Raw genomic sequence first — 27,559 nt, forward strand, 5'->3', positions numbered from 1 at the left:
TGTCTTAAAACCTCTTCCACAATCTAGCGGATGACAACACTATTAATAGAGGGCGTAACTGGTATGCCAGATGCTTGTCCTCGAGCCTTTGTTTGGCTCATCTATTGAATAAGGACCTCTAGGGCATCTCTGATTAACCTTTTGGATCTTCTCATCCTGAAATCATAACAACCTTTAGGCATATATTACTTTTATTTTGAAAGCAAGTATATTATACTTATAACAATAAGTAAGCGAGGGTGGTCGACATTGCACAAGAGGCTACTTTCTTATATAACTCTATATGCATTTTTCAAACACATAAACTTTTCATCTTTTTTAGTACCAAGATCATGCTCTGATACCACAAATGTAACACTCTTCTCTAGATATATACCCTTGATGGAAATATATCAAAAAAGATATGCATAACTAGATTATTTGAAAATTTTAATGCATGATCATCATTACAAAACATGCAAAAATGTGATGTAATAAAAACAGTTATTAATCAATACTCATAGGGTACTATGTGTCTGAAAATACTAGTAACAATGATGATAACAAAAACAATAATAATAATAATAATAAAGATTATATGTCTAATAAAAACTAAATAACAAAAGACCCTTCTTCTCGTGCAACTACTAGCTGGAATGTTAAATCGCTTATCTACCCTGCTACTTACCTCTATCTGCAAACATACAAAAGGAAACACGTGAGTAAAACTCAGTAAGAGGTGACCTTTTGACACCAAAACTATTATAAAAAACTGATGATAAAACTTGTATTCCATTTGTAAGTCAAACATGGTCACATTATGCCACCTTAGTACCCTAACATGGGATGTCCACGAAATTTATGAAATCCCAAACTAAAATTAGCATATTTGATGTCCTGGTGAAAGCTACTATTGTGTCTTGCACATATGCCAAATAACCAATTAGGTTATCTAATTGGGATAATTTGATCATACGAAAAATCTTTGATAACAACTTTTTCCCTTACCATATAAGTTAATTGGAATTGTTGATTGACCATATGGATATGAAGCCTACCTTAAGTACATATGTGGTGCATCCCGCTGATTACATAAGGAATATTTAAAAGTAACATCCTTACCATATACACTTGAACTTGAACTAGGTAGTTATACGTCTTAGCGTCGAGTGCATGATACATCTCATAACTATCCAGCCTTATTGCTTCCACAATTTTTATCACTTATGCACATAGCTAGTGATTATCTAGTTGTGTGACACTAGCCTTAAGGTTGTTGACTTTCAACTTGAATTCGACTTAATCTAATTTTATGTCATTATTCTACACAGTTAAGTACCTCACCTATGTCTTTCTTGAATTCCTTGTCTTCTAATAACTTATTATTCTTTTTACTTAACTATCCTTTTCTATACACATAGCCTAGGGATATAATCATCTTTTATCTTTATCTAAAGGTACACAAATGTGTGATTCTTCATGCACACTTATATGCCTTCAAACCCATATACACCGGCATGTGTCACTAAACACATAGTTGTGCATAAAGCAGATGCACACGGGGAGTTGACTTGGACACACTCCCATGAATGATGATTCACATGTGTAAGTCACATGCCTTTTGATGCACGTCATCCGCTTTTGGAAAGTTATACACAAGCATTATCTTACACCATATAGTTATGCATATCTTCCCTCAGAATGAGTATGAGATCTTTAGACTTTCAAAATTTTTGGAATGAAATCCAAGTGTGTATAGGACCGTACATGGTCGTGTGTCACCATTTAGAAATTACGTCCTAAGGTTTCTACACTTCTCTAATTTCGATTTTGGCAATACTCACACAACCAATGCACAAACAACCATCTCTAAGCATCCTAAACATATTGTTTCCACCATTCTTTTAATCATAATGCATATATACATAATTTGATGGCATTAAATCTAAGAATATTAAACATTCAAGCATGCTTTCATCCAATTAGAACATCAATCGTGTCATACATCACTACAAACATTCACATGCATATTCGTAGTGTTTTTTAGCTAATAATCATCCTAAAGAATCATATAAATATTCAGAATATAATCAAATGCAAGGGTAGTGGTCATTCAACTCAAAAAATCCCTAGATAAGATTCTATAATGAAAGGATTCCATGATCTCATCCAAACATCAAATGTTCTGGCCACACAAATCATAAAACAACATTTTTAGGTCATGAATCATACAAGAAATTCTTCTAAACATTCCTACAACAATGAATTAGGCTTAATAAACTAAAGTCAAGTCTGAAGCACCATTTACTTGTCTTTTTATGCTTGACAATGCACTTTCCTTGAAACTAGTAACTTTCAGTGGTCAACAACGACTCATCAAGCGACCATAGACTTCTTTCTCACTCTTTTTTTCTCACTTTTGAGCTGTTGAAAAACAAAAGAATGTAAAAGAATTAGGGTTGATAGCATTTTTATTTTATCTCCAAGATGCAATACACAGACATGTATAAACCATACACGATCGTGTATTTAATTGCATAACTAAGGAAACTTCTTATTTTGTCGCGATCATAATCTGATCTACTAATTTACTTTTGTTGACCGTACATGACCATGTATACCTCTATACACAAGCATGTATCTTTGAAAGTCATTAATCGTAGAATTTAAAACTAGGAAAAAGGACTAAAATGCCTTTAGGCTTACCATTGGGTGCTACAAGCTACTTTGTGTTGGAAAATAAGGCTGAAATGCAGTGTTGTTTGGAAAGAAATGGAATGAGAGGCTCTACTATTAGAGAGGAGAAGTGTGCACTGTGTTTGGAGAAGAGTTAGCGGCTGGAGGAAAAAATTGAAGGGCTAGGGTTTACAAAAATATATATATATATATATATATATATATATAAATAATTAAAAAAAAAAAGAGTAAGAATAAAACACCCCAACTTATTTCATTCCAAAGCTAGAATATAGACATTCTTATGGTCATATTTTGCACCCATAATTGCTGGTCCACAAATTCAAAATTCAAGCTTAGTATAAATTCAAATTTCACACTCTCAACTAACCAATTCAACACCACAAATAAATCAATCAATCTAATTAATGCAATCAATAGTGAAAACACAATAATTCACATAAATCATAACCAGTGAAAGCATTAATTTTAGTATGATTTAAATGTACCCACTTGTAGCTTGAAAATACTCCTCATGCCCAAGCTTATCCTTCAATCGCTTCGCATCCTAAAACTAACTTGATATAAATAAAAAAACAAGTTTAGCTAAATGTGGGAAGAATTATTCATCAATAAACTAAAATAAAATAGTGTAAAGAAAGAAAAATTTGGGTTGCCTCCCAAAAATGCTAATTTATGGTCCTTAGCTTGACCCTCATTTATAAAAATCAAGGTGGATGATCATATAGTGGATGAAAGACACCAATGTCAATAAGTTCACCATTAAGATAGGGTTTTAATCTTCGTGCATTTACTTTAAATGTTTTAGAATTTTGATTCCACACCTCGATAGCTTCATAGGAAACACTTTTAAAACCTTGAAAAGGCCCAACCATTTAGACCTCAACTTGCTTGGAAAAAGTTTCAATCTTGAGTTAAACACTAACACTTGGTCCCCTTCCTTAAATTCCCTCTTCAAAATATACTTATCATGTTATCTTTTAGTTCCTTCATTGTAGACTTTAGCATTTTCTTAGGCATTTAGTTTAAATTCATCTAGTTCATCCAATTAAAGAAGACATTTATCATCCTTTATTGTAGCATCATGTACAATCCATACTTCTAGTATGTCTTTTGGATATTTCTTGTTAGATACCTTCTTCACACACTTATCTATAATATCGACCTTGTAACATGAACTCACAACATTAGGTTGCTTTGACATTTGGAAAACGGCCAAAGGACTATTTCCCACCCAAGGTATGCTGCACTCTTAAGTTTCCACCCTTTATCTTTGAAAATACCAAATACCTACCCATGAGCAGTTAAAATTAACGGAACCCTAACCCTTTGATATTTTATCTCTTTTTGCCCCCCTAAACTTTAAAAACTAAAAGTTTCCCCCAGCCTAAGTTTTAAAAAATAGCAGTTTCACCCTAGGGTTTCGTTTTAAAATCTCTGGCGACATCTCCAGCTCCATTGCCGACGGCCTCTCCCTCCCGAAGCATCATCTCTTTCTAGTGATCTCTTTCCTCTCATTTGGACACCTGATCGACGTCGGAGAAGCCTTGGAAGACGAAGAACTTTGTGACTTCTGTTAGAATTTTCCACCCAAATTTTAGTCGAAATTCAAAAACACACCCACAATAGATGAAAAATCCGAATACCCACCTATAAACTAACTTATGTTAGAATTTTCTATTAAAGAAAAGGGTAAAACCGTTATTTTAACAATAATATTAAAAAATATATTATTTTATTTCATCCCCCCCCAAAGTTTTGAAAATTGACTTTCACCCTATACATCAACTTTGAAAAGTCACCATTTGCCCCATAAGGTTTAAATTTTTAAGGTTTTTTCTCTAACGATCAAAATCGGCTTATCCTAGCCTTCTTTCGTCAACGACAGAAGAAGAAAGAAGGGCAACCACCCATTTTTCTTTCAACACTTGGATGGCCACACATTTATCACATTCGAATGACGCTAGAGCGATATTGCATGATTCATCAATCTCAGCCACAGTGCTCAATTCAGTAATGACGATGACGGGATGATGTCAGACAATGTCAGGGAGACAAATTGAGTGAAAGAAAGGGACACGACATTGCATAATTCATCGATTCATCTCTTCGTCGTACCACCAACCGTCAGCTCAAGAGAAGGAAGAGGTCGGAGAGGATGTTAGAAGGGATGTCAGAAGTTGAAATTAAAGAGTATAGGTAAAACTACTATTTTTGAAAGTTTTGGAGGGTGACTGTAGTTTGAAAAATATGAAAACCCAAGGTTTGAGGGTGAAAAGTTGGTTTTAAAAGTTTGAAAACTTTAGGCAACAGTGAAAGTGTTAGTTTCTAAAACCTGGAAGGAAAAAGAACAAGTTTTATACCTTTTTAATATAAATAGTAAAACGAACATTTTACTCTTAATTCTAATAGGAAAAGTTAATAGAAGTTGAGTTATAGGTGAAAATTTAGGTTTTTTAACTTTCGTTGATGTGTTTTTAAATTTCAGCTAAAAATTTGGGTGGGAAATAGTCCTTTTCCCAAAAAATTATAATCTTCCCTAATTTTTTAAATCAATATGAGATAAAAAATAAAATTTTAATTTATTAAATTATTTTAAAAAATGATAGACTTTACTTCTAGGGAAATTATATTAAATACCCTTTTTACCCCTCCATTAAGCAAAAATGCCCAATTTCCCTATTCCTAAGCAAAATTGCCCTAAACTTTTTTTAAAATACTAAAATTACCCTTCACCACATCTATATAAACCCTCTCACTCACTCTTATTACACACACTTCTCATATCACCCAAACACTCACTTTCACTCTCATTTTTACTCAATATCAATTAGTACGGGTTCATTCGAATAGAAAAAGTTTGTATTTCTAAATTCGAATCGAAAAAAGTCAGTTTATGAAAAAAAGATATTTATACGAATCTTAACCTAAAAACTTAATTTTATTTGTTAAATATAGTTTATATGTCATGTAAAGGGGGTACTTGAATATTAGATAATAATATAGGGGTTAAATGTAATGTTAGAGAAATATGGGGGGTATTTGATAGTATACAATATATAAATGATTTAAATAACATGTTAAGAATAGATAGGTATATCTTGATACAAGACAACATACAAGGGTGTTAAATGAAGTGTTAGATAATTAGGGGGGTCAAAAAAATGTTATAAAAATATGAGGCGCATTTTGATATTAAACATTGTAAGAGCATTATAAATGAAATTTTAAGAATAGATAGATGTATTTTGATAAAAGACAACATACAAGGGTGTTAAATGCAATGTTAGATAATTATAAGTGTAAATTAAATATTAAAAAAATATATGGGGTATTTTGATATTACATAATACATGAAGGATTTAAATAATATGTTAAAAATAGATAAATGTATTTTAATATAAGACAACATAAAATAGTGTTAAATGAAATGTTAGATAATTATAGGGGGTTAAATGAAATGTTAAGAAAAATATGAAGATATTTTAATATTACATAATATATAAAAGATTTAAATAACATGTTAAGAATGAATAGATGTATTTTGATAATAGGAAACATACGAGAGTATTAAATGAAATATTAAATAAGTATGGGAGGCTAAATGAAATGTTAAAAAAATATAAGGATATTTTGATATTAAACATTGTAAGAACGTTTTAAATAAAATGTTAAGAATAAATGATACATTTTGATATAAGGTAACATACAAGGTTGTTAAATAAATTGTTAGATAATTATATGGAGTTAAATAAAATATTAGGAAAATATAAGGGTAATTTGATATTAAACATTGTAAAAACGTTTTTAATGAAATATTAAGAACATATAGATACATTTTGATACAAAATATTATACAAAGGTATTAAATAAAATATTAAATAATTATAAAGGGTTAAATGAAATATTAAAAAAATATATGGGGTATTTTGATATTAAACATTGTAAAAACGTTTTAAATGGAATATTAAGAATAGATAAATATATTTTGATACAAGATAACATACAAGGGTGTTATATAAATTGTTAAATAATTATAGAGGGTTAAATGAAATATTAGAAAAATATGAGGGGTTTTTTTATATTAATAATTGTAAAACTGTTTTAAATAGTTGTTATAGATTTTTTGTTACAAATGAATAATTTTTTTCAAAAACTTGTTATTACAGGATTGATAATTAAAATGGATGGTTATGTATCAGTTCGTTACCAAAGAGAATGGATTCAAGGTGACGACAACACAATGAAATATGTTAGAGGTTCCAAATAATTAATTAAAATTCCTTATAGAACAATATTTAAGATATTTATTCAGCTTTCGAAGGATTCTTATGGTATTGATCTAATGAAAAACTACTTTCAACTATCAATGAAGCCAAGAAAAATTGAGTTCAACTACCCCGTACAGATCCAAAATGATGAAAATGTCCAGAGTCTTATTGATATGTCTCAGTACTTACAAGAATGTATTCCTGTTTTTGTTACATGTACCCCAATTGAAGGATATGAGGAATAAGATAAAGATGAAGATGAAGAAGAAATTAGTGGGATGAAAAAAGAATATGATTTGAAAAACTTGATTGATTTCAATAATAACCCATTGTACATTGCAAACTCATGGGATCATAGAGAGAAAGATAGGATTCCTTATTGGTGTGACTTTGATAAAAATGATATGCCCGATATTCCTTCTAAAGAGGTAAAGTCGGAGTATATGCCACCTATTATCAACGGTATGGATAATTTACAGCTTGAAAATCCTATTTTAGGTGATGAAAATTATTCTGGGTCATTTTTTGACAAGGTCCTCACTGATCTATTTAGATGGCTTCCTGATTTTCCTCTACAACCATCAACATCATCAGGTGGTACAAGATTGATTCAAGAGAAGAATGGTGTAAAACTTGATGATATTTTCCATAATAAAGTACAATTGAAAGATGTTGTGAAACAATTTGCCTTACTGAAAGGATTTTAATTCATGGTCAAGAAGTCTGACAGAGCACGATGGGATATTAAATGCAAGGCTAAAAATTGTGAGTGGTATATACATGCAAGCAAGTCCAAAGTCGGTGAAGTGTTTTAAATCAACCAAATGAATTTAACCCATACATGTTCAGTTGATCATGAATTGAAATCTTTTAAGTAAAGTAAATTGTTTCACAACATCTTTCAATTGTACTTTATTATAAAAAATATCATCAACCTTTACACTATTCTCCTCTCAGATCGATCTGGTACCACCAAATAATGTTGATGGTTGTGGAGGAAAATCAAGAAACCACCTAAACGGATCAATGGGGACATTGTCAAAAAAATGGCTTAGAATAATTTTCACCATCTAAAATAGGATCTTCAAGCTGCAAACTATCTATACCCTTGGTAACTAGTGGGATATACTCGGGCTCTACCTCTTCAAAAGGAATATCGGACATATCATTTCCATCAAAGTCACCCCAATCAGGAACCCTATCTTTTTCTCCATGAACCCATGAGTTTACAATGTACAATGGGTCATTACTGAAATCAATCAAGTTTTTTAAATCATATTCTTTTTTCACCCCACTAATTTTTTCTTCATCTTCTTCCTCCTGTCCTTCAATTAGGGTACATGTAACAAAAACAGGAATACAATCCTGTAAGTATTGAGACATATCAATAAGACCCTGTACATCTTCATCATTTTGGATCTGTATGGGGCAGTTGAACTCAATTTTTCTTGACTTTATTGATAGTTAAAGGTAGTTTTTCATTGGATCAATACTGCAAGACTCCTTCAAAAACTCAATAAATCCCTCAAATATTATTACATAAGGAATTTTAATCAATTGTTTAGATCCTCCAACATATTTCATTGTGTTATCGCCACTTTGAATCTATTCTCCTTGATAACGAACCGATGCATAACCATCCATTTTAATTATCAATCTTGCAATGACAAGTTTTTGAAAATAATTATTCATTTATAACAAAAAATCTGTAATAACTATGTAAAACAGTCTTATAATTATTAATATAAAAAACCTCTCATATTTTTCTAATATTTCATTTACCCCGTATAATTATTTAATAATTTATGTAACACCCTCGTATATTATCTTGTATCAAGATGCATCTATTTGTTCTTAACATTCCATTTAAAATGTTTTTACAATGTTTACTATCAAAATACCCCCTATATTTTTTAATATTTTATTTAACCCTCTATAATTATCTAATATTTTATTTAACACTCTTGTATAATATCTTGTATTAAAATGTATCTATCTATTCTTAATATTTCATTAAAAACATTTTTACAATGTTTAATATTAAAATACCCCTTATGTTTTCCTAATATTTCATTTAACCTCCTATAATTATCTAACAATTTGTTTAACAACCTTTTCTGTTACCTTGTATCAAAATGTATCTATTTATTCTTAACATTTCATTTAAAACGTTCTTACAATGTTTAATATCAAAATACCCCCTATATTTTTTAATATTTCATTTAACCCCCCATACTTATCTAATATTTTTTAACCCCTCATACTTATCTAATATTTTATTTAATACCCTCGTATATTTTCTATTATCAAAATACATCTATTCATTCTTAACATATTTTTAAATCCTTCATATATTATGAAATATCAAAATACCCCCATGTTTTTCTTACCATATAACCCCTTATAATTATCTAACATTTTATTTAACACCATTTTATGTTCTCTTGTATCAAAAAACATCTATCTATTTTTAACATATTATTTAAATCCTTCATGTATTATGTAATTTCAAAATACCTCCTATATTTTTTTAATATTTATTTTACCCCTATAATTACCTAACATTGCATTTACCACCTTTATATGTTGTCTCATATCAAAATACATCTATCTATTCCTAAAATTTTATTTATAATGCTCTTACAATGTTTAATATCAAAATGCCCTCCATATTTTTATAACATTTCATTTAATCCCCCATAATTATCTAACACTTTATTTAACACTTTTATATATTGTTTTGTATCAAAATATACCTATCTATTCTTAACATGTTATTTAAATCATTTATATATTATATAATATCAAAATACCCCCCATATTTCTCTAATATTTTTTAATCCCTATATTATTATCTAATATTTAAGTACCTCCTCTACATGACATATAAACTAGATTTAATAAATAAAATTAAGTTTTTAGGTTAAGATTCGTATAAATATCTTTTTTTCATGAATAGTCTTTTTTATTCGAATTTAAAAATATGAACTCCTTCCATCTGAACGAATCTGTATTAATTGATATTGAGTAAAAATGAGAGTGAGAGTGAGTGTTTGAGTGAGATGATAAGTGTGTGTAATAAAAGTGAGAAATAGGATTTATATAGATGTGGTGAAGCGTAATTTTAGTATTTTAAAAAAGTTTAAGGTATTTTTGCTTTAAAATAGAAAAATTAGATATTTTTGTTTAAGAATTGGAAAATTAGGCATTTTTGTTTTATGGATGGATAATTTGGCCATTTAATATACTTTCCCTAATTTTTAAGCGAATTCGCTGCCCACTGTTTATCTCGCCCTTTCCAATCGGCAAAATCTGAAAGCTTATAGAAAGCAGAAGCTTCTTGAAATTAAATTCAATAAACATCAAATTTGAATGGAAGGAAAGATCAGTAAGTTCTTCGATTCCATCGGCTCCTTCTTCGGAGGAGGAGATCAAATCCCGTGGTGCGATCGTGACATCATCGTCGTATGTACATGTTTTTTCTCTAAATAACATTCATTTTTAACATATTTGAATGATTAATAGAGGCCGATTGTTGATGTTGCATGTCGTTAAATTAATAAGGATTACATCTAAAATTGTATTTTGTTCTTATGATTTTCTGTTCAAGCATCCTATTCCTGGTTCTGCTGTTTCTGTTTGGTAAACTTATTATCATAAAAAAGAGAAGGAGCTCGGGCTGAAGTTGGTATTTGGCATTTTGTAGGAGGGATAGAAGGGTTTTTTTTTTTTTTTTGTGGAGATACAGTTCTTTCTCTCATTTTCTTTAACCCTTTTTATACATGCTAAATTGAAACTTGAGGCTTCATGCCGAGGATTTGAGGTCCCATACTTGAGTCTGTCTAAATTCATTGTCTTGGAATCAAGAACGTTTATTGATCTGAGGCTCGTCTTAGGTCCACAACACAACTTCTGTTTTTTGTTTCTTTTTTCAGTCCTAGGTTTCCCTGTTTTTAACTAAATACTATAGCTGAAGTTTTTTATGGCATTTATTTGCAATGGAATTTTGCTGAATAATGGCTATAAAGTTTTATTTTTTATTTGTTTATTTTAATTAGATTTAGGATATTGGATTGATTTTAATCTGGGCGCTTTACTATACTGACCATCTAGGATTCAGTGGTTGGAATTTCTTATTTGTACTGTTTCATGGTCTCTGAGACCCGGTCAAAAATTGATTTAGTTACCTTGACTAGTATGAGGAGACATGAAATCTAATGTTGTGGTAACAATAGTATGTTGAGTTTGGAATTTACCTTTCCTTGAAAAATCTACTAGTTCTTGAGCTTGTATTCATAAAAGAAAAAAGGTGCAGCAGTTAGATGGAAAATATTTTCTTTTCAATTAGTAAAGTTTTGCCAAAAAATCAACATTATATAGACCATAATTGAGAATCACCTTGAAGATCCTTTAGAAGTGAGGAACCTTTATATGATTAGGTTATATAAAATCACTCACTTCACAATCCTGGGAATCTCATAGAAAGCTGCAAAGTGTTCTAAAGCAGAGGAAGGTATCATCTTTAGAGTTATCACTGAGTGATTAACTTTGCTGAACTTCTCAAAGGAGTTTTGGCCCTCTTTAAGACTTTTTTCATTGAATAAATCCCAAGGAAAAACTAATCTTTAAACTATTTGTGAAATAATCAGCATATCAATCAATTTGAATTGAATAATCAATTCTGTACTAGCTTATGATTTTTGTTTGAAAGAACATTCTCAAAAGGTTATACCTAATCATAAAAATTATGTCTTAGGGAAAACAGCTTTGTTCATTCAGGCTTTGGTATTTAGAAGATTAGTACCCTATTTAGAGCTAGTTACAATTCTTTGAATTTGGGGATTTAAAAGAGGTCAATATTCTGCCTTTTGAAATTAAGAATAGCATGATGGAATTTGTTTATGTTAGAATCTTGTAACAGAAAAGTGTTTTTTTTTTGGAAGTATTTATGCTAATTAGAAAACACTTTTATATGGGTGGTTATAGTAAATAATTATCTCTATCTTTATGACAATTTTTCATAAGGAGACTCTTCTAGATATGGGTTATTAGATTGTGAAGAGGAGCATTGTCCTTCAACATAATGAGGCTTAGAAAATTAGGCAAAGAATTATTTTTACTTTGATCCAGTTAATTTCAAAGAAGCACATGTTGATTAGCTTTCGTGATCAATTTCAATGAATGAAAGCATCTCCTTTCTAAGATCAGCAATTGGGAGCATATTTCATCTGATTTCAAAGTTTAGACCCAAGAAAAGGGTAAAGGTTTATCAAAAGAGAGTATAAAAGAGATAACCTTGTCAATATTCTAAGCAAGTCTTATTTCAAAGCTATTATCTAATTATGACTTGTATGTTTGAGATTTTTTCACAAAATCATATTGACTTGTATTGTTGAGATTTTTTCTCAAAATTATAATAAGTGAGAAGGTAATATTTTGACACGTTGCACACATTTTGAGAAGAAATTTTTTAAGTTCAAAAGCTAATAGACTTTTTAGGATAAGGAAGACACTCTCAGGATATGGCTTTTGCTAGGATCTTCTAATAAGGGTTCAACCATGTTGTTATTTTAACTTTCCAACTATATTGAATTAGTAAAGTAGTTTTGAGTCCATATATGCCTCTAATAATTTGTTGGTCCTTTTTTTATCTGGTTTTTCTCTTAAGAGAGAGTTCCTTGTCTTTTATGGCATGACACAAATTTTGCTAATTCTTCATCTGTAATTCAAAGCAGTTTCCTTATTTTTGTTAAATCAGGTTTGATGCTTTTATGTAAGAATTCTGTTGAGGACTTATCTGCTAGCTCTCGTCCATAATTACCCTTTAGTGGAGATTCACCATCAAAAGACCAACCACAACAGCCCAAATCCACCACTCAATGCAATCAAGAGAGAAACAGAGTGAAAAGGATAAACTGAATTGTTTATTCAATTACGCAAAATAGAGCAAACATTGGTTGCTCACACCAGACTCCTGAATTTCCCAACAACAAATATCACAAATCCTGTTATTTCAGTCATCATAAATCATGCTCACCCTATCTTTACTCAAAATATATTCTTTTTCTCCCTATAACAAAAATATCTGGCTGTTTTTATATCGAAGATACCCAGCACTTTTGCTCATTGCCTATTAGCTGAATCTTCTAGTGAATCTTCTTTGCCCATATTTTGTTGCATTGAATCTTTCCCATCATTTTTTGCTACTTGCTGATGTGTTCTTTTCATTTTCCTTCTATAATAAACGTCGAGGGGTCTATCAATACTCCACCCAATAGTTTCACCTTGTCCTCTAGGTGAAAATCCGAGAATCGTTCATGAAAAAGTGCAAAATCTTTCCAAAAGTTTTTGAAGTGAGGGAGCCTTTGCAATTGTATAAGAACCTGTGGTGAAGCATTTGCCATCTTCCTAACATCTTTTACATGAGCTGATTAGAGCTACAATTCCGTATCGGTGGAAAGACAAGGAGGCAAGGGTTGGCTTTTGCATTGCTTTCCATTCACCTTTTTAAGTTGAGATACATGGAATACTGGGTGGATTTTCGCATATGCTAGAAGGGTTGGTTGATAGGCAACATTTCCCACATGCTCAATCACCTCATAAGGGCCATAGAACCTAGGGCTGAGTTTATCACTAAGACAACTTGCCAATGAACGCAAGCAATAAGGTTGGAGCTGAAGGAACACTCAATTGCCAACTTGGAATTGCACTTCCCTCCTATTAGTGTCAATTTATATCTTCATTCTATTTTGGGCTCTTAGAAAGTTTTCTTTCAATTCATTTAATATAAGGTTGTGTTCTCAAATTTGAATGTTCACATCTTCATTCAAGTTAAGTTCATCAGCCAAGCATAAAAGTGTGACCATATAATGCTTTAGATGGGAGTAATAGCTGTGGAGCCCTGCTAAGTGGTATTAAACCAGAATTCAGCCCATGAAAACCATTTACTCCACTGACAAGGGAAGTGTGGAAGAGCCAGTGTCTGTTGTAGATTGTGGAAATAAAGCATAGATCAGCTACTTGCATATATTGTGTTAGGTATGAATAGTGTCCAACCTGAATAATGTCAGGTGTGAACATTGTCAGGTCACTTATTTGGCTGCCGGTTCATTATGGGGGGTGTTTTCTATATATTATTTAGATTGTGACTATTGATGGATGGCAATGAAAAATAGTGGAAACAAATCATTAATTTCTCACATAACTATATTGATTTTTGTACTTTGACATATGTATTTTAGATTTGCTTTTATTCTTACATCTGTTAGTCTTCGGTTTAAGCTCTGATATTCGCTGACAGGGCTGTGAGAGAGAGGTCGCAGAAGCTGCTAAAGGTGACTCAGATAAATTGAAAAGTGAAAGCATTATGCGGCTGTCATGGGCTCTTGTTCATTCTAGACAAGCAGAAGATGTGCAGCGTGGGATAGCTATGTTAGAAGGTAAACCACATAAAATCAAGTGCTTAAAAACCCTTTTCTCTTTTTGATTCTTTTTTATGTTTTTAAACGTGTATAGGAATTTTATCATTACAAAGATAAAGATATTAAAGAAGACAAATATCCATTATTGCCAGATCACCCCTTGGAGGAGGAAGGCAATTTTACTAAAATAAAAAGAACCCAAAAACTCTGTATAGGTTGTGTTAAAAGACAGATTAGTCATAAGGTTTATATGGAAAGAAACCCCTAAAAACAGAATTTGCCAGAACCCTATAAAAGGAAGGTGTCTTAAACTTCTTGACACTGAAGTCTGTAGTCATGCTCCACCATCTTTACTTTTTAACGTCAAGAATCCTGCTATTCTTTCACACCAAATTGCTAAAAGCATTAGTATCAAAGACGTCCATCACGTCCTAGTTTTTTTTCTTTTCTTTTACCAAAATTACAATGACTTTCTGCTAAGAGGAAGACAATGATCTTGGTTTAGCCCGCTGGAAGTTAGCTTCCTTACAAGCTTTAGTGCAAAAAGTGAAGCCACTGGAAAATATAGAGATGGTCTCTTGTCTGAAGATTTTATTTGCACAAAAGCACTCTAAGAAGAGAATAAGTTCATAATTAGTTGCTCTTTGTGCATAGCTTCTGTTGTACTGGTTCTTCCTAGAACTAAAGCACAGTAAAAATAACTTTATTTTAAGGGAAAGACGAGCTTACCAATCCATGTGTAGACATTTGAAGTCAACATTGAATTTTATTTTATTTTTTGAAGATATCTACATGATGTATATAGGAGTAGCATCATGAAGAATTGTGCTTCTGATACAGACCTGGTTTCTTCCTCCACAACAGCAGCAGTTTCTTTCTTCTTCTCTGTCCAGAAAACCCACCTTGCAGTATCCTTTTCTCAACCACAACCAGATACACAAATGATAGTATGATAATAATTAGTTTCCACAACACAAATACACAGATTAATAAGTGAACTCAACAACCTTCATTAATCAAATTCGAACTATATCCAGATCAGTTTTCCATTACAATGGAACAGAAAAAATAAACAAAAAGTATGGTTGTTCAAGAGGTTGAACCTCTACTTGAAATTCCTAGCTTTAGAGAGGCTAGTTGCTCTCCCTAACTCAGTCGGAGCTGTCCAGAATTTTCTAGAAAATATCCTCTCCTCTTCTCTAGGCTCCTTTTTGTACTACTACATGGTCCCCATTCTACCCCTTTTCCTCACCTTCCCATGTTGCCTCTGATTGTGCTTCAATAACAACTTTTCCACTTCACCACATAGCCTTGATTCTCTGGTTTGAGCCTCATATTTATTCTTGTGCACCTATGATCCTATCAGCTTCCAAGTTTTCTTATAATAAAATAAAAATTTTAGTCTTCAGAGTTTAGAATTTCAAAATCTGCCCTTCTTTCTAATTCCTTTGCAATCAATATTCCAACTCTAATATTTCATTGAGAAGAGCATCAAAGACTTGTAGATGGTCACAAATTTAGGATTAGTTTGGGATTGTTGTAAATTTAATTTTAATAAACTTCTGCATAACTTTGAAATTTGATGCTTTGGAAATAATTTTCAAAGTGTTTAGTACTGGAAATTCTTAAAATTGTCTTAATTTTTTCAATCTATAATGTTATGTTTGCTAAAGTAGATTTTTCAAATTGTGATGATATGTATTAAGACAAAACAAGAATTTCCAAAGCTTCTTAAAATAAATATTAAGAACAAATAACTTTTTGTAAAAAATAAAAAAGTGGACTGTTGGAACAGTGTCAACATGTCATTGGGCCACCATTGAAGGTGTTGCCTACAGCCACGCTGAGGTGGCATGTTAGGTCACACAGCTAGCATCTAAATTATTACCACATGCCAATCTGTCATATGTCAATTACATTGCAAACTTGCTCGACATTTAGTCATTGGAGGGCAAAAACATCTAGCATTCTTCTATGGCTTTATGCTACTGAGATTTCCGTAGAATGATGCCAAAGCTGATCCCATCGGCGTGGTTAGACGCTTTACAGAACAAATGTGCCCATGCTTTTGATGGTTGTTCTGGCAATGCAATCCAGCAACTGACTCAGTGGCTACAATGTGCCCAGTGTTTTTTCATTTTAAAAATAGTTATTCAAATTAATTTATTTAATTAGCTAAAATTTAATATAGTTATAATGTTTTACTCTAATTTATTACATACGGATATATCTATCATTTACGCATACAAAATCAATTTTTAAATAATTTGATTTGTAAAGCTATCCTAGGTATCCTTTATAATCCTGTTATAAATCCTATTATTTTATGAGTAATTAGGGTTGGATACAAGCCGAACCGAGCCCGAACAAGGCCTGACTCATTTTCGACTTGTTTTCGATGAGCCCAAGCTTCGGCTCGGGTTCAGGCTCTAGCTCAGGCTCGCCAAGCTCGTTAAACATATGTTCGTATTTGGCTCATTTCATAATTTTAGTGTTTAGGCTCGTGTGTTATGGCTCGGGCTCGCATTTCAATCTCAAAAGCTTGGCTTCAAGCTCGTATTTTAAGGAATAAACAGTGTAGTTTATTCCAAGTTAAAATATTTTTTCATTTAAGTGAGTGGCTCGCTAGCCAAGCTCGACTTGCTCAACCATGTTCGGGTTTATGTTCGTTTTTCGCTTAAAATCTAGGCTAGCGTTTGTATTCGGGTTCATTTAAGGGAAGCTCGGTTCGGCCTCATTCAAGCAAAACTCGTTTTGAACCCGAATAAGCTCACTTGGAATCCAGCCCTATGAGTAATGCTATACGTACAAAAAATGTGCACAATTTTGTGCACAAATAATGATATGTCACCATTTGATTGAGTAATTTGAAATTAGAAATAACTAATCACATGGTGACATATCATTATTTGTACACATTGTTTTATTGTTATTTTATAATCAGCTCAAAACTAATCTGTTTTAAAAAATGTTTACTAAACACTTTTATTCCTGTAACTTGAAACTTTTAACACACTTTGGTGTAGATAAGTTGATTTCCCTAGCATTCCTCTGCCAACTATTTCTGCTCGCAAAAATGAATTCCTGCTTTCCTTCAGATGCTTTTGTCAATACTGTGGAGAATAAATGCTTTACCTAACTGGATGAGTTAATTCTACTTTTCCATCAAAAAAGTTAATCAGTCATAATCTAGGGTATGATGATTTTATTCTAGTCCATTTATGGTTCTTATTCCTTCTAGTCTTTATATCATTTGCTTATAAAAGTATGGTGTATTGGTTACATAAAGTCAAGTGCACTCTCCTGCTTAAGTACTTTTCATTGCTTACTACTTTCTGTGGGTTGATCTGACTGGCAGTTTGGCTTCTTATTAATGTTTGGTTTCTTGGTCACGTAAAGTTGAGTTGCCCATTCTAAGGTGCTCTTATGTCATCGATCTTCTTTATCATCCTCACTCCTCCCTTTTCTGTTTATCTCATTCTTTTTGTCTTTATTGATTTTCCTTTGATATTTTTGTTATAGGTATCTTTATCTATTCCCTTGATCTTATGGATTTTTTATTTGGTTTCCATACCTCTTGGGCAACCCTATAGATCTATCTAGAATTTTCAACATGATTTAATTTACGATTCTGTTATCATTTTTTTAAGCATTCATCGTAACTTTCTGTCCTAATTTATCTTGAGTTTTGTTTACACAACCTACTCTCAGTTGGAGGCATCCTCACTGTTAGCAAAATGTTTTATAGCTTGCTGGGAATGTGTGGCCTATACAATGAAGTTAATTTATTGGCAAGTTTTTTACATCATTTTCCCTCTTGAGCAATCATTGCACAAAATTTACCAAGAAGTGTGTGTAGTGTCTCAGTATGACCAATCTTTTCTCTCTCCGTGTGGCTTTCTATGAAATGTTAATTTAACAATTGTTAGTCTTTCCAAAGCTGCATTCTTCTTGAAAGTTATTATGTTGTGAGATGATTTCTTTATCTCTTGTATCTTTGAAGCACAACATTGCAATATTGTTAAGGCTTACGTCTTAAATTATTTTTTCTCTCATACTTCCTCTGACATGAAGCAATTCAATTTCTTGCTTCTATGCACACAAACGCAAACGAGAAATATTGAGGATAAAGGAAAGTTGGACATGAAGTTGAGTAGTATTGTGGATAATTTTGTAAATGAAATCTCTTATATGTTGGATAATGAGGATGTAATTCTTTTATTTAATTGAATAAATAAGTCTTTGCTTTGACTCCATAAACTCAAGTAGTCATTGTGTAAACTTGAAAAATATTGACTTGCAGCATCACTAGCCAATAGTAGCGCTCCTTTGCAGCAGAGAGAGAAATTTTATCTTCTGGCTGTTGGATACTATAGAAGTGGTGATTATTCAAGGAGTCGGCAGCTTGTGGAGCAATGTTTGGAGGTCAGTCTTTTTTTTTTTTGTTTTTTTTTTTCTGTTATCAGAAAGGAAAGCTGTATACTATTAAATTGATTATATTAAAATCTCTAGATTGCACCTGATTGGAGGCAAGCTCTGGCCCTTAAGAAGACCATTGAAGATCGAATTGCGAAAGGTGAATAAGTGTTGAAGTTTATTGAGCACCTTTGTATTTTGTAATGTTCATAGTGATGGAGTTGTAAACGATGATGATGCATTTGAATTGCAGATGGTGTTATTGGAATTGGTATTACTGCAACTGCTGTTGGACTTATAGCTGGAGGAATTGCTGCAGCATTGGCTCGCAGGAACTGATAAACCTCAGTTGCCTCTATATATATATATATATATATCTATATATATATATATAAAACTTGGATTAATATTTAAAGTAATTCTGTCTTCGTTGGGATATTCATATAAATCGGAGTGACTAGTTTTGGCTTGCTGGCTTTAGCAGGAGTTTTGGTTCATTCTAATTGACTTATTTCTCCCTGTTGAAGTCTTGAAAACGTGAAATATTTGTTCACTTATTATGAAAAAAATTAGTTGTTGTAAAATGAATAATATTGTTCGTCCAATTTCAATATAATATTAAAATATAAAATATTATATGATGTTATATATATAATTAAATATTTTTAATTTTTAATTTAAAATTATTTAATTATATGAATGGAATAAAATTCAAACTTATCTCAATCCCTGAAAAGCCTAACTATGACATCAACATGTCGGTTGGGTACTAAATTTAATTAGAGTTATTTCTTGATGTACAGACAAACCATAGAGAGCTTGAATGGGAAGATATATTTATAAATAAATAAATAAATCATGTATTGCGTTTGACAATAAAATGACAAACCACAGCACGAAAGCCTTGAGAGCCAATACCAACAAAACTCAACTCCAATTTGTTCTACCTGCACAATATCATATAAATACATTTTCCCAAATTAGGATTACATTTCATAAGAGTCAAGCTCTTGAAGATTACAATCTAATGATAATAATAGAAAAAGGGAAAGAAAGAAAAATATGGTCTTGGTTCAACCAAAAAAAAATCAAAATGATTGAGAAAAATCTAAGGTCTATCAAGTGAAAAACATTATTCTAAACATGATTGAAAAATCCTCCACCAGGAGCTTTCAAGGGAATAAGAGTGAGACTTCAGTGTAGTCAATCAACAATTCACCAAACACAAAACATTCACCTCTTTTCTATGCAATGTTCTAATAGTGTAAATTTTATTCTTGCATGACTATATAAAGATAGTCAAAAAAAAATGAGAAAGTCATACCTTCATTTCGACCTGCTATTTCTATTTGATGCAGAAATGTTGCTGTTTACATCCTTGATGTTGCTTTTCTTAACTCTTGATTTGGATGCCCCTATAAATGATTGCACACTATACTAATATCATAAATATCTAAATAAATAAATAAAAATTCAAGTTCAATTACCTTTCATGTCAATTTTTGAGGATTGAACTTCAACATCATCTGTTTCAGACTCTACCACCTCACTAGACATACCAGAATGTTCTTTTGAGTTGCCAGATTCTAAACTTGATACATCATCCAAACATTGGGTCACCCCTTCCATACATGGATCAACAACTTCACCATCTGAATAAATCACAAGATATAAAATGCTGTCAATTTCCACAACATACAACCTTATCTATGTTACTCAGGTACTGTTCTCATGATTTTATAGTTACTCCCTTGAGTAATTTCTGATCAAGTAAACCACTGTCTAGCTATTCCAATAAGTTCTCAAACTATAAGAAAAATTTTGCCTTGCTTACTTCAAATCTTCTAAAGGAGACCTAAAACTATCAATGATGGAGTGGGAAGTAGTAGGAAATTAAGTAAAACAATAGCTTAAATTTAGTTCATCAACCTTCAGAAGTATCAGATTCTGCACTCTCTCCTCTAGAATTGCAGTCCTCCACAAACTTTTCCATCGTACCAACTTTTTGCCTATGAATTTGAGCATTTCTTGTTGCCAATTCTTGCTCCTTCTTTTCAATGTGGAATTTATTAAGCTTTTCCTCAAACTCCTCGATGCACACTTTGAGTTCTGGTTTTACAAATTTCTTACCCTGTTTGAAAAGAACATAAACGACATGCATATCTTTAAGTGGTGACGGAGCAGTTGTACAAGAACTAGAGAAAATGTGATACCTTGTTAATTATACTTCTAAAATGCTCCATGACAGAATCCTCTGACAGGGCATGCTCATAGATCTTGAATGCCTCCATGAGCTTTTTCATTCCCTTTTCAGTAAATGCAAGCTGAGAAAGACAATAGGAAATATATTCCCATTGTCTAATATCTGTAGCAAAGATGACTCTCAATAGCTTATAAGAACAGAATATACATTCCCCTTGCTTAATATCTAAATATTGCAATTAGTTTGGATCAAATTTTCCCCCAGAATAAGGGAAATATTGACACCACAAATAATTCATGCTTTTACGTCTTAATTTGTGTTACAGAGCCATAAGCTCCAAACTAGCATGATAAGAAGTATAGCTTAGCAAATGACCAATTAAAGAAAACATTTTAAAGGGAAATAAGAACCCACACCTGTCACCCCACTAAACCTATTGCAAAGTTTCTCAACAAGAGCTTCCATTTGTTTATCCTGGAAATGAATGCAAATGATGTCATTTTAAACAAATTAATGTCACTTTAACTAGGCTAAGCAATCTATACCTTCTTGATGGAACCAATCAAGAGTTGCATGATGTTGCAAAAAGATTCCCACCTCAAGTTCTGGTTAGATAATTTGCCGAGTATATCAGGAAGTAAATTATATATAGGATTGCTTCCTGCAGCATTATTGAAAAAGGAATTGTTCATTTATTTTGAGAAAAGGAAGAATTAAGTCTGTCTTAATAGTATCACTACCAGTCAGTTATCACATATTAACCTTTCTTAGACAGCTCATGGAAAAATAGTTTAGCCAGGTTTGAAATCCTCTCATTATCATCTTCTACTCGTATAGCCATCTCATTTATGTACCCTTTCACCTGGTCAAGCCAATAACCAACATAAGACCAAACATATTATAAACTAAGAAAGGGAACATGCAACAGACAGCCAATCCTCAAGACCTTCATCATGTCATTTAATATGAGATGCGAAAGCACCAGAACAGCATTTTTCCGGACAGAAACAGATGGGTCTTGTAGGCGGGAATACATTTTCTCAGTCCAAGGTTCTAACAGATTAGGAAAGCGGACAGCCAAATCTCCAAGAGCGATGGTGCAATTGGAACGAACAATTTCTGAGGGTGCACTCTCCACAACCGTGAACAGAAGTTGAAGATTTGCTTCACTGGTGATTTTCAATGAAGTTTAAACAATAAGTTTGTCTTATCTATGATGAAGAGATACTGAGTGACAATAGAGAGAGATAGGATGAGAGTATCTCACCAATAGTTTGCATCAATAATCATAAATCGACACAGAGCAAGGACCGCAGATGCCTGTAAATCAGGATACTGAAAAAATACAGAATCCATAAGCAAACTATCTAAGGTTTGAACGATAATCAGAAAAATACAGAAAGTTCTGCATCTTATTGTATTAAATCAACTGTACAACTCTATAATTCACAATTAGATCAATACTCCAATTAGCTTTGGCAAACTGTAACATAGATAACCAAGAAACATTTCAAAACAATTGTTAAAAAAATCATGCCTTTTACAACTAAATTATAAGAAATTCATTGAACACCAAATTATTAAGCATAATCTATAACTTATCATTTTTCCCTTTTTATTTTACATAGAATTTCAATTTTAAATTAGTGTCCATCTGTACCAATGACAGCTGAAACCTTGTTTTCTGAGCAGTTAGAATTTTAATCAAGGACTGAAAATTCTTCCCCATGTCAATCCTAAGATATATGCAATCATTTTTAGCATTGTTTAAGTTTTCTCTCTCTCTTACTTTAAGATTTATGGAAGTGTCCCTAGATATTTTTATAACTAACGGGGGTATGATTAATTATAAAAGTGCCTGTAAAGTTTGTTTGGGAGCTTCACACCACTGAATTCAAATGTTGTAATGTCAGAAAAACAAAATAGACAACTCCAATACTATCTGGCGTACCAGATACTTGGTATTTGACAAAAATTTCTACTCTAATCCTTATGCATCAGAGAAAAAACAAATATATGAAATCAGGCACCAACCTTTTGCATCAGAGAAAAATTTCTACAAAGCCTTGATAGGAACTGTCCACATTGTCCAATCAAATTCTTATCATTGGAAGCACCAGAAACAATTTCTTTTTCTGCCCTTTCAGTTAGTGTATCAAGTATTGCCTCTTCAGAGGCAGCAAGACCTAATTCAGCATTGATACTACTGTCCTGCTTGGCCAGAAGAAAACATTTTGAAATAAAAACAAAAATCCCGTAAAATGAAAATAACAATGCCTGGTTCTTCTAATGATAAAATATTCATAAGATCTTACCATTGGCACATTAGTGTTCATGGAGCCATTATCATGCACATTTTGATGATCATCAAACATTTTATCCTTTCTGATTTTCTGTTTCTGGATTTTCCGAGCGCAAGACTCGATATATACCAGTTGGTTCATGGCCACATGACTTACAACAAATAAACACCTACCAAGTTTTCCAACTTGAACTGTGGTTAGCATGCTATCGTTACCATTGTCTATGTCCTTCTGCAGCTTATCTCCCCCATTAGAATGAAAGACAGAGTTAATAGACTTCTTAACAAGATCAGCAGCTTTGGCTTCCGGAGCTGGATGAGTACTATAAATGGCACTTATTGCTTTATCAGCAGCAGCAAACCATATATTATCTGGAAGCCAAAAGCCAGTAATTAAGCTTTCTAGAATACCAAACACCCGGCTGCCATTACTAAGCAAAAGTTTCTTCTTATCTTCTTCACACAATCTCTGAAAAGCAATACATGCTGTCCTAGCAAGCAGAGGTTCTACTTTAGCCCAACGACCAAATCCAATATCAATAATATCTTGTAAGTGAGATCCAAGAATCATATTGGATGATTTTGCAGCCATGCAAAGGACAGACAGAGCACCACGACTTTTCTCTGCTGTGGTTCCACTAACATTAAAGCAAAAAAAATCCCATAATGCTGATATCTGTGAATGAAAATGCTATATAAGAATTTTACTGTTTATATCAAGCCGAAAGTATAAAAGAATTTCATAATTGTTGGCTTTACCTGACGATTTCAAACTGTAGTAATAAAAGGCAAAATCAAACAATAGATGACATATTCCATGGTCCACAGTCAACTAAATAACACTCGCATTGTCTGCCAATTGTTTTGTACGGTTCCTTCATTGTCTTTTACTGAATTCAATTATAAGCGAAATTTAAATACCTCTCTTCATAATATTCGAGCATGTCTATTCAGTTTAAAACAGCCAATTTTCTATTATAACTTGAGAAAAAACATATAGCTCAACCTCTCAAGAATAATGGATTAACTATTAAATTTTGCACCCAAACATCAAGTGATCAACAGATTCACCACCATTAACAAAATGGGATCAGAGATATCAAATATATATATAAAATCTAATTCCACATCCTGATATATCTATGAACAATATGTAAATTTCAATGGCTGTCACATTTACCACTGCAATATATAAATATCTATTTCATCTACTAACAGAATATATAGGTATATAAGTTTTAGTCAGCATCCTGAGTTTTCACATCAAATAAATAATAATATCAATCAAAACTCACCAAGGTAATCTAGAAAAAATAAAGAGAACATACCATACTCGTAGATATATCTCCTTTGGACACCAAGGCAGATATAATAAATTCCATGGCTGCTTGATCTCCTATATTTGAATCTATCGCGAGATTCAAAAGATTTTTAGCAGTTTCCACTGGGTTTTTCTTTATATAAATTGTAATGAAAGCATTCTCCACAGCTTCATAGATAGATTTATCTTGAGAAAATACCTAAAAAAGGCCAGTTCATACTATTAATGTCAGCTTTATTTTAAAACTAAATCCAATTTCATGATAACCTCAACCAAAGAAAGCATCAACTTGTCTCGAGAGTAAAATAAAAATTTATACTTCACAATGTTTATGGCATTCTAGAAGAAATGGCTTACTAGTGGCAACATCTTATGGAGGCAAGCTTCAGCACCATCAATTTGGAACTGTTTGCACCTCATCAACAAAAGAATCGTGTTCTCAACATCACTTGAAGAAGATGAAGCCATCAATTGAACAAGAGTTGGCATTGTGGCAGATACACACTTGGAAAATCTCAAGCCAGCCTCAAGTGAAGCAACCAATGCCCTGGTCTGCTCCAAGTTCCCAACATCTGGCAAAGAAGTATCCTTCTCAGCAATCCCTTCTTCGCTATGAGGCAAATAACTATCAGCCAAACTCTCTTGCTGCTCCTTGACCACCTCCTCAGCATTTACATCATCAATTCCGTAGTAAGTATCATTTTCAGATGGCAAAATATGTTCAACACTTTCTGAAGGAATATTGGACTCAAACTCGCTTAGCTTCCTCTTGTACTGCTCTAATGTTGCATCAAATGAAACTATTCGAAGTTGTGGACCAAAAGGATTATGTTGCAACATCATGATGAGCAAATTTAATGCAGATTTTCTAACAATAGCACTCCTATCCTCCAACCTCCCAGCAGCAACTTCGGCAACCTCATTCCACAATCCAATTGAAACAGAATGCTCTTCACATAATTCAGCCCAAACCTGTAGAACCCGACTCCTAGTGTAAGCTGAAACATCTCGACACCGTTCAAGCAAAATCTCCATCATGGCTTGCTTGGTTCTAAGACGGACAGATTTAGAACTCACTTCTCCGTCAACGTCCTTAAATGCCTTTGCAACCAACCTTCCCAAAACCCCAACAAGAGCATTCCTTATCTTATAAGACTCCCCACCAAAGTGTGGCACTAGAAGTCCAATGTTGGTTGAAACCAACTTTGGCAGCCGATCAGCAAGCTCCACCAGAAAACGTCCAATATTTTCTGCCCCCATGGTATCCTTAACATAGGCTTTAGGATTAGTTCTCCCAATCTCTCTGATGAGATAACTTGCCAAAGTTCCATCAGCATACTTCTTTTCAGCCCCAGCAACAGCATCTGCCATGTGGATGACAACAAAATCATATTTGTGAATCAGGTGCAAGATTGAAGCACAAGACTGAGCAGTGTAGTGGTATTTTGTAGCACAAGCCCCAATTATACGACACAAAGCATCTTTTGTGTCTGTATCTCTCAAAAGCACTGCATTCTCAAACAGAGAAAATGCATTTCTACAAAAACCCAAATAATAAAGTTATGAGTTTGAATAAATCCAAAGAAATAAATATAAAAATAAGCCTAAATATATCACACCAATTATCTGACATACTTTACAACAAAAGATAAATAGTTTTCATCTGGGTCTGATGAACCAAAAAGCAAGGAAAGGTTGATGTCGAGCGAATTGGCAATTAAATTAAGCATTCTACCCCTTTGTAACTCCCAATTCCATGAGTTTGCCATTTGTTTCTTCCTTGCAGTTGTTGTAACCTAAACCAATAACCCAAAAGCTTCAAGAATACAGCAACATCAATCCAAAAACAACATAAACACATCTACCGAAAAAGAAACAACATGTACACATTCAGTAAAGAAAATTAGCTATAATAAGTACCTTTGCATTGTTGTTGGGGGATATATTCGAATCTTCGGCAAAAATGATACTAAAGAGGAAGAAAGTGTATATTTTAAAAGCATTACGATGTGAAGTAAGGCGTTCTATTACTGGTGATTCATCATCCTCACCCTCAGAGACACGAGATAGGGAATCTATATTTGGGAGGAGGACACTGAAATTGGACCGAAGACTCTCTACAAGATTGATTTTACAAGACGGGCTGAGACTAGAAAAGCCCCCAACCAATGAATAAACACGATCAAACACATTTGGCTCCTCAATACAGAAGAGCTCTTTGTCGGATAGGTCAAAAGATACACCTGCTAAGCAATTTAAATAGTGAGATTTTGAATGCTAAGTAGATTAAAAAGTAATTCAACAATTTCTTTCTAGGGTTTCGAAAGTGAGAGGGCGAGAAGTGACCTTTGACGAATTCTTCAAGCTGAGAAGGGCGCATCGAGGAGATGTTGAAAGGGTTCTGGACGGAAAGAAGATTGTCATCTTGTTCTTCTACGGCTTCCAGGGCTCGGAAGTTATGCGGAAAAACGAAGTGCCGAGACAGAGTCATTTTGTCTGTGAGAAAAACAGACTTTGAAACTTTTGTTTTAAGTCTTCTGGCAAATTCAAATTTTCAATCTTTTCAGAAGAAGCGGGATAATTATCGGACTATTGCATCCGGGCTGAGCTCATCTGGGTTGATCCTAATTCTCTATGGGTGGTATATGATAGGGCCATTTAGTTTGAAGTAATCTTTGAGACCAAAATACTCTTTCCCACCCAAGGTTTGCTAAAGTAGTAATTTTCACCTGTTAAGTTTGAAAATCCAAATACCTACCCATCATCCATTTTTATTAGTATCTTATGTTAGTTTTCAAGATAAATTACTAATTTACCCTTGACAAGAGCTTCCATCATCCATGAAGATAAACAACTTGAGACAAAATATCTCCATCACTGAGTGTTAATCCAATGGCAAAGTATGTTCCTAAAAATAATTATCAACGTTTTATATGCATAACATGAAAT

General features: G+C 32.7%; 2 protein-coding genes across 2 annotated transcripts; one reads left to right on the forward strand and one right to left on the reverse strand.

Moving 5' to 3' along the window:
- Nucleotides 1-10,213: 10,213 nt before the first annotated feature.
- LOC123205476 (mitochondrial fission 1 protein A-like) lies at nt 10,214-19,372 on the forward strand. Its single transcript, XM_044622426.1, has 5 exons — nt 10,214-10,412; nt 14,248-14,386; nt 18,672-18,793; nt 18,881-18,944; nt 19,038-19,372. Exons 1-5 carry the CDS (start codon nt 10,320-10,322, stop codon nt 19,121-19,123), a joined length of 504 nt encoding a protein of 167 aa, XP_044478361.1. The 5' UTR covers nt 10,214-10,319; the 3' UTR covers nt 19,124-19,372.
- A 231-nt stretch (nt 19,373-19,603) lies between these two features.
- Nucleotides 19,604-27,221, reverse strand: LOC123205475 (condensin complex subunit 1-like). The gene is made up of 17 exons (XM_044622425.1): nt 26,957-27,221; nt 26,531-26,853; nt 26,246-26,406; nt 24,968-26,147; nt 24,618-24,809; nt 23,303-23,965; nt 23,022-23,198; nt 22,255-22,322; nt 21,934-22,156; nt 21,750-21,849; nt 21,533-21,648; nt 21,404-21,461; nt 20,998-21,149; nt 20,714-20,915; nt 20,272-20,436; nt 20,109-20,199; nt 19,604-19,731 (listed from the first exon to the last, which is right to left on the reverse strand). The coding sequence occupies exons 1-16, from the start codon at nt 27,099-27,101 to the stop codon at nt 20,111-20,113; spliced, it is 4,014 nt and encodes a 1,337-aa protein (XP_044478360.1). The 5' UTR covers nt 27,102-27,221; the 3' UTR covers nt 19,604-19,731; nt 20,109-20,110.
- Nucleotides 27,222-27,559: the final 338 nt, after the last annotated feature.

Source organism: Mangifera indica, unplaced genomic scaffold (assembly GCF_011075055.1).
Source record: "Mangifera indica cultivar Alphonso unplaced genomic scaffold, CATAS_Mindica_2.1 Un_0007, whole genome shotgun sequence".
Classification (NCBI taxonomy): Eukaryota; Viridiplantae; Streptophyta; class Magnoliopsida; order Sapindales; family Anacardiaceae; genus Mangifera; species Mangifera indica.

Bases quoted from the DNA above. Each gene is read 5' to 3' on its own strand.
- LOC123205476 (XM_044622426.1), top strand. From the start codon at position 10,320: ATGGAAGGAAAGATCAGTAAGTTCTTCGATTCCATCGGCTCCTTCTTC. The intron at 10,413-14,247 runs GTATGTACATGT...ATTCGCTGACAG, and splicing joins GCGATCGTGACATCATCGTC to GGCTGTGAGAGAGAGGTCGC. The intron at 14,387-18,671 runs GTAAACCACATA...ATTGACTTGCAG, and splicing joins TGGGATAGCTATGTTAGAAG to CATCACTAGCCAATAGTAGC.
- LOC123205475 (XM_044622425.1), bottom strand. From the start codon at position 27,101: ATGACTCTGTCTCGGCACTTCGTTTTTCCGCATAACTTCCGAGCCCTG. The intron at 21,850-21,933 runs GTCTTGAGGATT...TGGCTTGACCAG, and splicing joins TATTAAATGACATGATGAAG to GTGAAAGGGTACATAAATGA. The intron at 20,200-20,271 runs GTAATTGAACTT...AATCATTTATAG, and splicing joins CTCAAAAATTGACATGAAAG to GGGCATCCAAATCAAGAGTT.